Source organism: Oculina patagonica, chromosome 4, assembly GCF_052425735.1.
Source record: "Oculina patagonica isolate OP01 chromosome 4, crgOcupat, whole genome shotgun sequence".
NCBI lineage: Eukaryota > Metazoa > Cnidaria > Anthozoa > Scleractinia > Oculinidae > Oculina > Oculina patagonica.
Window position 1 is genome coordinate 17429035 of NC_135761.1, and position 14294 is coordinate 17443328.

The following is a 14294-nucleotide window of genomic DNA, read 5'->3' on the forward strand; positions in this document are numbered from 1 at the left end:
TTTCAGTTTTAAGTATAATAACACCATTTTTATTTTTATTTTAATTACTGGTCAAATTTTACTTTTAGTTATTTGGTGCTCTTATTCGAGGCTGTGCTCAGCAGTTAGCATCTATCCACCTCGCTGGAAACAGTTTCACCTCAAAGTAAGAAAATCAAAATTAATGTCAATATTTCTTATTTGCACATGCAAGGACATTAGTATGGCAATTTATTGCACAGTACAGTCTAGTGGCAGTCAAGGGTCCCGTAGTAGTAACCATGGCAAATATATTTTTTAAATGACTTAATTTTGTTTCTGGTGTACAGGAAAACTAAAGATGCAATTGTCCCACCATCATTCAAACAGGTTAGATTATCAGGATGTACATTGTAAACTGCACACTTCCATACATTTGTACAAAATATACGGTTGGACCCTGCAAATTCGAACTTAGTCATTTCGAATCTCCCGTTATTTTGAGCTAAAACCCATTTCTCTTGGATTTGCCCTTCAGCTATTTGCTGTCAACTATTTCAAACTCCCTCTATATATTTCAAACTATTTTCAGGTTTTCCCCTGACGTTTCATCATCTGTATACAGTACACTTGTACACTCAAGTTGTACACTGTAATAATTGTGGGCATTGTGGTCACACTAAAAATACCAGGTCCGAGTGTGCTCTATTGGCCCACATATATTTTGAGTTGTTTTTGCTAAGATGTTTCGTGTAGTTTGCTCAGTTACCACTGCGGGTATTTTGCCGTCTTTTTTGTGAATTAATTGACTAAAGATACATGTACATTAGTACAGCTGTTAGTCTGTGATGATATCTGAAATGTATTCAATGACATGAGAATTTTTGTTTTTCCTTCTTAGTTTTTTAGCAGTTCCCAAGCTCTTAAATTCTTAGATGTATCAGATTGCAAGTTACATGCTGAGGCGGTCAGGTTAGTGTATTTATCTTTCCTTTCACTAAACAGTATATATATTGCTGTTAGTTGTGGTTATGGCCGTTAAGATTGTTGTAGATGTTATTGCACTTTTATTAAAGTGATCAACAATTTAAACACTGACAGTAAACTGCAATTTACATTACTATTCTTTCTTATTTTGTAGGGCAATCCTTGAAGGATTACGTGAAAATAGCGTTCTTTGTGATGTTGAACTCAACATCAGCAACAATGAGGTGGGTTTGGTTGAGTACATGTATTAAATGTGTCTGAAGCTGAATTATGTGATACTGACTATATAGCCAAGTAATGACAGCAATTATGCATGCGCGCACAAGTGTAATAATTAAAAAATCATTTTATTATTGACTGAAACCCTGGTTAGCGTTAATTTGTGAAAGAGTTTGTCACTACAACTACACTGCTATGAGAACTCAACGCTTATTGTGTTATGGTAGACTGAAGGCAACAGATGAATTACCTTTCTTTCAAAAGCTAAGTTTTAACAAATTTAATTTGATTAATGGCTAAAAATAGAAGCATGTATGAACTCAGCCAGTAAAAGAAAGTGCATTGCTGAACGTTAAAAGTTGGCTGCGTCAACGTGGTGACCAAGTAGAGTTTTACACTAACTATAATTTGAATCCCTTTGTAGCTCAGAAGTCAAGGAGCCAAAGCTATTGCTGAAAATATCGCCAGCTTGAAATGTGTGAGCAGACTGGACATTAGTGATAATGGTGAGTGTGTGTCAGACGATTGTGCATTACTTTACGTTGCGTTTGCGTTACGTTACGTTACAGGGAACGTGATACTCATGCAGTGTTTGTTGTACTTCAGGCCCCAGTTGTTCAAAAGGGCGGAAAACGCTATCCACCGGATAAATCACTATCCGGTTGATAGCAAAGTAGGCTTTTGTATGACAGTTGGAGCGGTTTTCACTTGAGTGTCGAAAGTAAATTGCGTTTGCTTTGGTTTTGCATTACTACGCTTAGTGATTGGCTTAAAAATCTCGCGCCACTTTCTCAGCCAATCAGAACTAAAACCAAAACCAATCGTGACTCACTCGCGCAGGTTTTCCCGCGCTTCGTGCCAGCTACATGTATTTGCTTCGAGTTTTGATTGGTTCACTGGATTGCCTGTGTCCTTTGTGATTGGCCAGAGCAATTTCTTTGGTTTTGGTTTTACGACACTCAATTGAAAACTGCTCTATCCACTGGTTAGCGATTTATCTGGTAGATAGCGTTATCCACCCTTTGAACAACTGGGCCCAGCTCTTTACCAAACGCGTGACTTGAGTAAGAGTATCTTTCTTTCATTTCAGGTTTTGAAATGGACTTGATCAGGATACTTGAAAAGTTGGCTTCAAACAAAAAGTTGAAGTATTTGAACTTAGGACAGAACACAAGACAGAGGTAAGTTGAGTGGAACCAGAGGCTTCAAGAACGTTACTATGTCTATGTACGCGTAAACTTAGTTGTGAAATGGATACCACGAAGTTACAGAGCAAAGATGCCAAAAAAATGTCCCTTGTTGACTGGGGTATACTATTTTACAGTGCCACTCTCTATTCTTAGAGGAACTGTGAAGTATTTCCCTTTTTTCTGAGCGCACTTTTACTCCTGCTTACAGTTGATGTTAATCATATTCATTTGGCTTTTACCAGATTCTTGTAGCCAGTGTACATCAAGCTAGCATCAAGCTGGTTACTGTTGCTATTCATCTATTGTCAGTTATCTTGATTTCAAGATTAATTTCATTTCTTGTAGGAGTTCATCTGCAGTTATGGAAGCATTAGTTCAGCTAATATCCGAGGAAAACTCGGTAAGTGAAGTTATAAAGATAAAATAAAATAACTGTATCTGCAAAATGATTTGCGCTTTGCTGTCCGGCACATTAAAGATTTTTCTTGATTCCTGTTTGTTCGTTTTTTTCCTTCAGCACCTTGAGTCAATCTCGTTAGCTGAGTCAAAACTAAAACATGACATCATTCCGCTCCTGGATGCTCTTGGAACAAATGAAACTTTAAAAGAACTTGACATCAGGTATAAGTTTCAACTAGATTCACCAATCATATAGTATCTTGGTCGGTCCTCTTTGCCTTGGCAGCTAGTCTTGCAAAAGTCAGTAAAGAAGATTAATTGTATTATTCATAGGAAATAATGGCACATAACTAGTTTTTTTTATTATATATATTAAGTTTTACGTGCACTTGTGTGTGATGTGACGCATTTGTGAACAATATATTTACTTGGCTCTGCATGTTCGATTTTTCAGTGGAAATCACATGGGTGATGAAGGAGCTCGCATTTTGGCCAAGGCCCTTCAAATCAACACTAAACTTAGGTGAGGAATACAGTACCTACTCTGTTGAAGTGTAGAACAAAAGGTTCACCATTTGAGTTTTTGTTTTTGCGCACTTCTAAAGCCTGGTTCTCATATGATCGTCCCGATCGTCTCTGTCGCTTCTGTCGCTTCAGAAAGTTTGCTTGCTCCAATCACCTCAGACTTTGCAAACGACAGAAGCGACAGAGACGATCGGGGCGATCATATGAGAACCAGCCTTTAACAAGCTTAATTTCAGGAGAGACAAACTTGCATGCAGACTGAAAAAAGTTGGAAATGGCCACGGATAGTATCCCGTAATTTGCTGGGCATCATAAAAAGCGTCCCAAATTCAAAACTGATCACCTTGCAAAATATGAAAGGCAAGCAAAGCAAACAACAAGTCCTCAGTATAACGAAGGATATTCTTCGCCCCAGTAATGGTAAAATGTGTGAATAAGAACCATAAAATAACGAAACCTCGTAACGACGTCATAGAGAACTTATTTTGTCAGTCCTTGGGCCCTTGTTGGCACAAGTGGGCACAAGTCCCACGGACTTGTGCCCACCTATATAACAGAAATATTTAATACAGCAGCGAAACGATATAATCTGAGGAACGCTGATTTTAATATCCCACGTTTTCGCACAGTACATTATGGAAAACATTCTTTACAATATTTCGAGCCATATCTATGGAACAAACTACCGGTAGATTACAGTGACAGAGAGATACCAAATGTCACGAGTTTTAAAAACAGTATTGGGAGAAAAGACCTCACACGTCTTATACAAACTGCGTGTAAATGTGACATATGCAGCTAGGCCGCTATAAATTTTTAAATGTTAAATTTTTAATTCTTAACTGTAATTTGTATCTTACACCTCCTTTTATTATAAAATTTTATATTCTATTCTCATTTGTTTATTTATTATTTATTTATTTATTTATTTATTTATTCATTTATTTATCTATTCATCTAGGGGCAACCGCACAAACAAGATAGTGACAATCATTTTTGTGATTTTCGTGGTTGGTTATAACATTTAACACTATTTCACTGTTGTTGACTCTCCGAGATCATCCGTTTACATGTAGTTAGAAAATACCATGAACGCCACATCCATGAAAGAGGAAAAGTAGAGCGGTATTACTTATTCGGAGACAATACGGAGCGGGATATCCTCTTTGAGACGTGTTCCCGTGTAAATGTCAAATTTTGAAAGAAACATCTTCAAACTGATGATGGATACGGAGTGTCCGAAACATGTCTTTGAAATTTAGAAGTGTGTTTATTTTTTCAAATGTTTAATTTCGCTCATACTTTTAAGAAATTTCGCTAATATTTATTTGAAAGGTACGATAGTCTTTAACTTTCTAAACATGCACGATAATGGCCCTACACCACTTATATATCAAACAACGTAGCTCCTAGCTTCCTAGTTAGCAAAGGAATCAAATTGTGTACAATGTTTGCTGGACGCACACACTTGGGACTTTTGCCAAGCAAAATTAAGATAAAGATATACGAACGAAAATTTCGCTCGCATAGCTTGATTTCTCGGTGGTGTTTTTTTTTTTCTACACTACAAGCGTTCCAATTCTATTGACATCAGCGGCTGAAGTCTCACTGAAATAGCCGGCGTTCGATCTCAACATACTGAAATATAAAAATTTACTGTTGCGTTTGTTCAGCCTTTAAACTTTTAAATAAAACGGCATACTGACTTTTTTTTAAAAAAAAAGGAGAAAAAAAGAATAAAAATGGCTTCCGTTTGGATTTGAACCAACAACCATGGCATACAGAACTTCTGTAGAAGTGTTTTCTACCAACTGAGCTATCGTAACTTTGTATGGTACAGGATATTTGGTTTTGTATATTTTAACTGATACTATATTTGGACGCGCTTTAAAAAAACATGTTTAATTACTCGGTTATGAGTAAGCAAAACACTAAAAATCGCTTTGTTACAGTTTGTCGTACAGAGATAATTTCCACCAATTTAAATTTCTGCACTGCATGTCGCAATAATATTCAAGTGTAGCGAATGATTTAAATTTATGCAATTACGTACAGAGCAATGTATGGGCACGTTGCACAGAATTGCTAGTTTCTCGACTCTTGAAAGATCCACACCAAAAACAAAAACGTAGGGTTATTAAGAGTCATACAAAGATACTTCATGCCAAATTTTAGACTGAAAGGTGTAATATTCGAGCGAGAATTATTTAATCACAGAGATGATTTACATAATTACAGAGCAATGTATAGGTACATCACTGAATCGCAAATTTCTCAACTCTTGAAAGATTTTTTATCAAAAACTAAAACGTAGGGTTATTAAGAGTCAAACAGAGATACTTCATGCCAAATTTTAGACTGAAAGGTGTAATATTCAAGCCGTAGAATTATTTAATGGTACTTATTTCATTATTAATTACAGACCAATGTATGGGCACGTTGCACAGAATTGCAAATTTCTCGGCTCTCGAAAGATTTTCATCAAAAACAAAAATGTAGGGTTATAAAGAGTCACACAGAGATGCTTCATGCCAAATTTTAGACTGAAAGGTGTAATATTCGAGCCGTAGAATTATTTAATCGTACTTAATTATTTAATTATTTAATTTTATTTATTTTATATCTTGTTTGTGTAACTATGTAGTACGGTTCTTTGTTTCTTAGAATTTAAGTGTAAATATTTTTAACTTTATGTAGCTTAGATATATTTTAATGTTAATAGTGTCCCCAATTAGTTTTTTTTTAAAACTAAATACCTCGACACTATAATAAAGTATTTATTATTTATTTATTATTCGTTATATCGAGCTTCCACTATATCGCCCTGAAGCTTTTATATGAATGGTCATACACTTAATGTTAACCATCTTCGATACTCCGTGGTAAAAGTCTGAAACGTTTGTTTCAATAGTCACACACTAGTGTTTGAATAAAAGCATTAATGATAAACACTTAGAGAGGAACTAAAAAAAACCTTTTAAACATTTAGAACTCTAGACTTGGACAAGAACTTGACGACTTACCGAGGCTTTGCCGACATTGCAGCTGCCTTGGAGTGGTGAGCATAACTTTCTTGCGATTTGTGTGTTTTAGAATTGTATGTGTATCTATCAAACTATATCTGTTCACAACTTCCTTTGTTTCTCGTAGCAATCACACGCTGCTATCCATGCCAATGCCTCTTCACGATGCCGCCCAGTCACTGAAACCACAGACAGAGCAACACCTTAGAAAGGTCAGTACGTTTTTAGTTCAGAATGCACTTTTGTGATGGTTTGGTGGGCAGTCGTGTGAAACCCCTAACGCGCTAATGTGTAAACTTTTAATCACCAATTAATTAATTAATATCAATTAATTAATTATTCCTTGTGGAGGGGGTGGGGGTGGGGAGCACCTGACCGTACCCCTAGGTAAAACCTTGAGCACATCTACTTTACTTTCATATGAAGATCTTAAACGTATATATTTGTTTCAGAAAACCCTTTGCTCTCCTTGTGGTACTACTAAACGTAATTTACACCAAACGCATGCGCAGATTAGTCTACGTTGTTTTCTGGAACTATCATGAACATCGCTTGTATTGCGTGTTTGCAGTAGGCTTCCTGCAGACTTCTTGGCGCCGAGTAAAAACCGCAAATTAATTAAATTAGATTTTGAGACTTTCACAGCGCTTTCGTAATTAGGTATGCAAAAACTTGCACCGGGATTTCGGCGTGAACACCTGATAACCAGGAAACAAATATCCTAGCTGTACTGCGTTTTAAAAAACCTGTCGAAAAATATGTTTTTTGATTAGATTTGTTTCTTTAGTTTTTGAGAATCGTCTTTCGTGCAGTCTAAACCGTAACTTAATTAAATTAAACAAATGTCATCGATGCCGCCGTAAAACAAACAAAAAACAAAAGTTTCATGTTATCGCATTTTCAATGAAGACAAAAGTATTTTGTTACAAACGAACAAAAGTGTCGTGTTACGTTTGCAAAGATTAGCGTAAGGAACACCTGGGAAAGAATACAAGTAGCCTGTGAACAGTTTTTCTGAAAGTAAAATAAAGCAAATAAACGCGAACATATATAAAACATCATACTTTCAATTGTTCCATATTGCATTCTGCACTTACCAAATCATCGAGATTTTTTTGCAATAGTAATCACTCTGGCCAATCACAGTGGACACAGACAATCCAGTGAATCAATCAAAACTCGAAGCAAATACATGTAGTCGGTACAAAAGCGCGGGAAAACATACGCGGGCGAGTCACGTTTGGTCTAGGTTTTACTTCTGAATGGTTCACCGTTGAGAAAGTGGCGCCGGTTTTTGAAACCAATCACTAAGCGAAGTAAAGCAGAACCAATGCAAACGCGAATTTTGACACTCAAGTGAAAGTCGCTCTATCTTACGCACGGTATTTGGATCAATCACGGAGAAACTAGGAAATTGGTGCGAATCAAAAAGGAGGATGGGTGGAGAGAGGGGAGTGAAAAAATAAAAGGAAATTCCCTCTTCCCTCGGCCTTCACATTGTAGCCTTGCTTCATAATCACTGCTTACGTTTTGACCCCTGCCAATAGACTGCATCCTCGTTTCTCTGTGACAGATCTAAACAGGTCAATTACACTTTGACCAAAAACGCCTATTTTGTACATGTAGCTCTTTTTTTTAATTGTTATGGTAATTTTATTGTTAACGAAATTAACTTGGTGTGTAGCGGAAATTCAAACACAATCAACCCTCTTCGAGCGACCATCTCTCTTAGTGATTCCATGTGCAAGAAAGAACCCATTTTTTATTACTGAAAGTTAAACCTCTCGTAATCAACCGTGGCGGCCTTGTCTGCTGCGTCTTCTTGGCATGGATGGTCATTTACTACTTAACGTTTGTTCATAACGCGACAAACTTTTACCAGTTAATATCGTGACAAACCGATAATCAACTACGACACGAATAAAACTAAAAGAGTTATAAGTGGGACTAGGATTTGAAAGGGTAACATAAAAGAGGGTGAGTACTCAAGAATTTCAATAGCGTTGTATATAACTTGTTGTATTTTTGGAATCGCCAGTGAAGTTTGGTGTTTTGTTTCAGATCGAGAAGTTATTACTCAGGAATCAGTCACCTCACAAAGTGGTAACAGAACAAGCGTACAGACTGCAGCAGGGTCTATTATTAACATCCACACAACAGCAGGTGGGAGTGAAATCATTTCTACTTGGCGTATTATTGTTATTGTCGTGAAACAACAACCTTTAACAGTCAATATCCTGTCTTGCAGACAGTATGTAGCTTTCGTCGGAGTTTTATTTTTAAATTTGTTTAAAACTTAAAAGTTTTAAACAAGAGGCGCAGGTATAAAAGGGACCTGGACTAGCCATTTGATTCTCTCTGAAAAGTGTCAACCAATCGCCAAAGCGTTAACCTGAGATCATACTATCCCTCCCTATGTATCACTCTGGGGAAGGAGGGCATGATACATTTAATTGTCGCATCATATGTTCAAAAACCAGAAACAAAAAAGAAACAAAAAATGCCTGATCGCAGGTTACCAAAACGTAAACAACATGCACTTTCCTATGAGCGTTATGACTGCAACAGTACAAATCTGCAAAGGTGCGAAATGTTGGAGGTGCAATCCCATTTATAGCCGGACTTCTTGTTTAAAACCATTTATATTGCCAGTAGCACAGAGAGCGTGACTGTTGTGGCTGGCGGTTACTGCCTCTGCTTTCATTTGTAGCAAAATGTCGAGTAAACGTGAAAGTGCACTTCTTTTATACGAAGATAAACTTGTTGTTAGTTGTAACACTGTTATGCACCATACTGTAAGTTAATGACCATTACCTGGTTATGCTATTTTTTGGCCTTTTAGATGGTGGACCGTCTGGTAGTTCAGTTACAGGACCTCGTAAATGAGCTCCGATCCTCCAAGGACCCTGACGTAAAGAACGAGACCAAAACTGCCAAACACTTTATACAGGATGCAGACAAGCTCAAACAGGTGTGAAAACCAATTATTTCCGCGTTATAAAGTATAATTAACTCTACATACATTGGTCATTTTTGAAGAAGTTTAAGGTGGGTTTTCTATAGATTTCACAGACTTGCTGAAGATAATGCAGTCATGGTTTCTGTTTATATGTGTTTCAACAGTTGCTGCTGAAGTTCCATTTATGCACAAGTGACAGTGACATCGAGGCGAGATTTGCTGAGCTTGCTAATGACTTTTACAAAGCAGCTGAAGATAAAATGAAGGTAAGAAAGGAAGCATTATTTTGGTACATGAAATCGTTATCGCTTAAATAACGGCGCAAATTATCAAGATAGTAACATGAAGTTAAGTGCCCCTTTCATTTATAAATGTTCATCTTCTTTACCAAGGGATGTTTTAAGTCAGAAATCAACTTCTGGTCTGTGAACAAAGTTGTACTTCAATCAACTTCGCTCAAGACATTCGTATTAAGGCCTGGACACACTGTGCTACATTACACGCAGTATTATGTGCAACTATTTCAAAGAATACGTGGCAGGCTCTAATGTTTACATTTACGAAATTAAAAATGCACCAACGGAGAAACTGAAGAAACTTTTAAGTAAATAATGGTTATTTCTGACCAGTTTATTTCTTTTTTGTTTATTTCTTTTAGTATTGTTTATTTATTTTATTCTTATTTTCTTTTTCAGAGCAACATGGACAAGATGATCGATTGCGCAAAAGAAGTTTGTCCTTACATTACATCTGCTGACGTGAGTACTTAAAAGAGAAATTGTATGTTTACACCGTTTATAAAGAGCTGAACACCAGGGTTGTTAACATACTTGACACTGTGGTGTTTATAGGATGTGAAGAGTCGTCTACAAGCTGTTGTTCAAGGCAAGTCAAGCATAAGTGAAACGTTTGTGGAGGAAGTTATTCTCACTCGGGCTGCTGCGGGCATCGCAAATAGGTTAAGGTAAGTACTACTCTTACCACACCTAACTTGTAACATTGAAGGTAAAGCCGGATTTTTCATGACTTTGAAACCAAAACCATGCAATCACATCTGGGATATCAATGCACGATGCACGCGCGATTAATCGAATCGAATCTCGCGTGCAATCCTCTCGGCTCACCCCAGTCCCCGTCGAAATTTTTACGCTCGTTCCAGAACCTTTTTAGGAAAGTCGCGTTTCTCCCCGGCAACGCACTCACAGTTCATTAATATACGGACCGTTTTGCAGTCTGACGCCCAACGAGAACGTCTGTATTTCAGTGCAGAGTTAGCTCAAAATTGAAAGTAAAATTTTCATTTAATGGCGATTTCTATACTGTAAATAAGAAAGACGTGTTCAGTCCACTGCAGACTGACGTTTTCGTTCATTGACAAACGGAGCTTTATATCATTCCTGTTGTCCACTGACATACCTTAATACTGTATCAGCCATAAAGCGTTGAACGCCACTTTTCACTTGGTTTCGTGGCTTTGTAACTCACCAACCAACTAACCCACCCCTCCCTTGCGCTATTGCTTTGCAGTGAAGACAAGCTAACTGTGGCGTCTATCATGGCGGACACGATCATGGAGATGGTAATACACCAACTAGAGTACAGTGTCAGCAAACTGGTAAGTGACCCCTCTAAATCACTGCACACCGTCACAAACGAGCCATCAAAAGAATTAAAACATTTTAGTCCTTTGGCTTGCGCTTGCGCTGGTTTCTTAGTATTTTATGGACGCTGGGCCTTGCGCTTATGTCTGTGCGCCGCTAGCTAAAATAACGCAATTATAGGCCTATTTACACTTCATTTGAATTCTGGTATAGCTCAGTTAAAATTGGTACTTATATCCTTAACCTGTGCTCGAACCATCTTAAAAGGTAGTTTCACAAAGCCATTTGTTTACTCGGAGTTGAGAATTCGCGTATTACTTGCAGAATGGCTTGGTTTTCATTTACTGAACACCACTTATATATGCAATCCGTCACGCAAGCAATAGTCACCATTTAAGTAATAGTTTTTTACGTTTTGCTTTCGCTAATCTCCGTGCACGGGTAAATAAACACGGTACGAATTATATGTTGCAGGCTTACGAAGAATAAGTGCAGTGTAAATGAAACCTAAGTGGGTACTTAAAGGAGTAGAATAGAGTATATGAGATAATGAAATTTATGCCTTAGCAGATGGTCTGAAAGGGGCAACAAAAGTAACGCAAAATTGACATAAGTAAAGTGGAAATCGAAACTGGTGAAAATATTGAAATTTATGGTTGAGCAGTGGTCTTTTGAAGAAGGCAACAAAAATAATAAAAATAACCACTGTGTTCATCGCTTAGCTGCCTCGTTATTTTCAAGTGAAATCCTACACTAAAGACAGAAAGCAATCAAAACTTTTGTATAAGTTTTGTCGTGGCGATATAATTGCAATAAACTTGTGGTGAAAAAAGTAGCTACCAATTAAGCTGATAATAAACTTAAAATGACACTTAAAGAATTTCCCCGTACAATATGAACAAATTTTAACCGACAGCTAACGAGAATAAAAAATAATTAAAATCTCCAGATTCTTAGAAGTAATTTCAAAGGAAATCTTTTTAATCAGAAAGGACTATTAATACTTCGAAATTGGCCTAATTACTTAACAGGACTTGCTGCTGAAGGACCATCGAAACAAAATGGAGGACAAAGACGCGGAGACTGAAAAGAGCGCCGAAGAGGACGACGTGGCAGCGGTAAGACACTTAACTCATGCGCAATTAGAGAATAATTTCAAGTAACCCGGATTTTAATACTTCAATGATTACACCACCCCCAGAGACCCAGGGGCAGTTTGTTAGGGCGAAACGAAGTCAATCCGGCAAAAATCGGGGAGACGAAAGTTTTCGAGAAGGACTGAGCGGGTCCCTGGAAACTGAGTCTCACCAGACCATTTCCAAACAGCCCCGTGAATGCTGGCTCCTGATTAAGCAGAAAAAAACCTTTGTATTTTTCTACCCAGTCGGCGAACAGTAACTTTAGAATCACTTTCATCACGGTGTTCTTGTGTTTTATTAAATATCATTATACCTTTTGTTTAGCGGCGTTCTCGCTGATGTTGTTGTTATGGTTTGCCACAGCTCCGTGTTATTCTGTGTAAGAGCAGCGTGGCCGAGTGGTTTAGGGCGCACTGTTGTAATCCGGAGGTCGCGGGCTCAAAACTTCCACCCTGCCACCAGCTGGATTTGTTTTCGGTCGTTCCCAGTTCAAATCCTCGGTCACGCTTTGTATATAGCCAACTGGTCTGCCTTCTGCCAGTTGGGATTTTTAATCATGTTATTTTCATTTAGAATATTTGTTTCTTCTGTTTCAGTGGCATGCCTGCGAACTAGCTATCTCGAAGCTAAGTGCATGACCACTATAAACAACATTTATTTTCGTATAAGTTTATAAGTTTATTGCCTTTTTCCCAGGTGGCTCGTAAAGCACGTAACCGCCTCAGCTCAGCCCAGCTGACGGTACCTGCGACCGACGGAACAGACGGCCCAGGCGGAAGGAGCAACAAGAGGAGACCTACAGTCAACAGGCGTCCGTCTCCTGGCAGGGTCCCTGAAGAGGACGAAATAAACAACAAGGAGGAGGTTAAAGTCGTCAAGGTCGAGAAAGAGGAGGTCGAGAGGGCGCCTCCAGCTCCAAGTGTCGTCACAACGAAAGTTGGTGCGTTGGCTGTTTAGTTACTTTGTGTCATTTCCTCTAGGGTCACGGTCATCGATTTGTAGTATGATTTAGAGAAAACGTAAATCGTTCTTGTATCACTGGAAATCAGCAATGATGATTTAATTTTTTAGCACAGTGCTTGACTAATGGATCCTAAGGATCCATAAGGATATTGATGGATGACTACTGGTTAATCACAATTCCCCAGTCACAGGCGTATGCTTAAAAGCAAACTGAATACAATCCAACTGAAAGCTTTACCCTTCCAAGAAGAAGTACATGTACAGGTCTAATGCTAATTTGGCATGATTGTTACATTTACCCAAAGTCTCGGAATCAATGCCCTGCTTGTCACACAGGTGACGCAAAGAAAGAAATTCTTCAATTATGAGGATGTAAATCTTCAACCAAATTCTATGGCAATCAGTTTGGGAGGGTCAGTATTTGTAAGCACGAACGAGACTGAAACTCAGTGTTAAATTACTCTCCTTGCCTCCTGCCTTGTTTAAATCACGCCATTTTTCTGTCTAAATATTAATAACTTTCTTTTTAATTTTGGTATAATATTTTAGACTTCACTGACATGGAGACCAAGGGCTCGGATCTGAAGCACTTGGTTAAAGACCGTGCTCGGCCCCCTCAAAAAAGGCGCCTACCCACCCGTCCCTCGAACAGACCAGCTGTGGCTAAAGACTCTGCCCAGGGCGAAATCAACGAAGAGGAAGATATTGAAGTATTTTGGAGCAAGACGGTAGAAGAGTAAGTGTCCACGTTTCTTGTTTTCCATGACTCCTGAGCTACTGGTGACTCATAGGCCATAAAAAGCCTGCACACTGCTAGTATTCTTTTGTCGATATTCGAAAAAGCGTGGAAAGAAATGTTATTTCTTCCCCCTAATGTTACTTTTGTTATGAGTAGTACTGAAGTCGTTGTGTGTTACTTGACTTTAGTTGAGTGTGAGTATTCATGTTTTTGGTTTGCTTACTAGTTTAGCGTTGGTTACACTAGCGCCACCCAGCCATCAGAGTACTACCAATCGTGACTCGCTCGCACTTTCTTTTTTGGCGCTTCGGCGACATGTTTTACTTTTGTATTTGGTTTTACGACTCTTACTTGAGAACTGCTAGTGTGACGAGACAACGACGCTGCTCGTTTGACATTTAACAAATTCTTGGATGTGTTTCCTTTGTAGCAAAACTAACTAAGTTGTGACTACTGCCGTCGTCGACGGCAAAATGTCAATGAGATTCTTTATCCTCACAATGCGCTGCGATTGTATAGTCTTAGGGCCTGTTTACATGATTCCGGAATGACTTTCATTCCGGAACGAGTTCATTCCATCCCCATACATTTC

At 38.2% G+C, this 14294-nt stretch overlaps 1 protein-coding gene across 3 annotated transcripts in view; it reads left to right on the top strand.

Moving 5' to 3' along the window:
- The window catches only part of LOC144649735 (uncharacterized), a 32082-nt gene that overhangs the window by 11012 nt on the left and 6776 nt on the right, over window positions 1-14294 (top strand). For all 3 annotated transcript variants that reach the window (XM_078509301.1, XM_078509302.1, XM_078509303.1), the window contains exons 16-35: window positions 69-145; window positions 309-348; window positions 860-930; window positions 1100-1169; window positions 1589-1670; window positions 2255-2345; window positions 2700-2754; window positions 2872-2975; window positions 3208-3276; window positions 6268-6336; window positions 6429-6513; window positions 8363-8464; window positions 9144-9272; window positions 9425-9526; window positions 9956-10018; window positions 10112-10224; window positions 10788-10875; window positions 11893-11979; window positions 12697-12940; window positions 13513-13699. In XM_078509301.1, coding sequence (XP_078365427.1) covers window positions 69-145; window positions 309-348; window positions 860-930; window positions 1100-1169; window positions 1589-1670; window positions 2255-2345; window positions 2700-2754; window positions 2872-2975; window positions 3208-3276; window positions 6268-6336; window positions 6429-6513; window positions 8363-8464; window positions 9144-9272; window positions 9425-9526; window positions 9956-10018; window positions 10112-10224; window positions 10788-10875; window positions 11893-11979; window positions 12697-12940; window positions 13513-13699 — 1928 coding nt within the window. The remainder of the gene's footprint in view (window positions 1-68; window positions 146-308; window positions 349-859; window positions 931-1099; window positions 1170-1588; window positions 1671-2254; window positions 2346-2699; window positions 2755-2871; window positions 2976-3207; window positions 3277-6267; window positions 6337-6428; window positions 6514-8362; window positions 8465-9143; window positions 9273-9424; window positions 9527-9955; window positions 10019-10111; window positions 10225-10787; window positions 10876-11892; window positions 11980-12696; window positions 12941-13512; window positions 13700-14294) is intronic.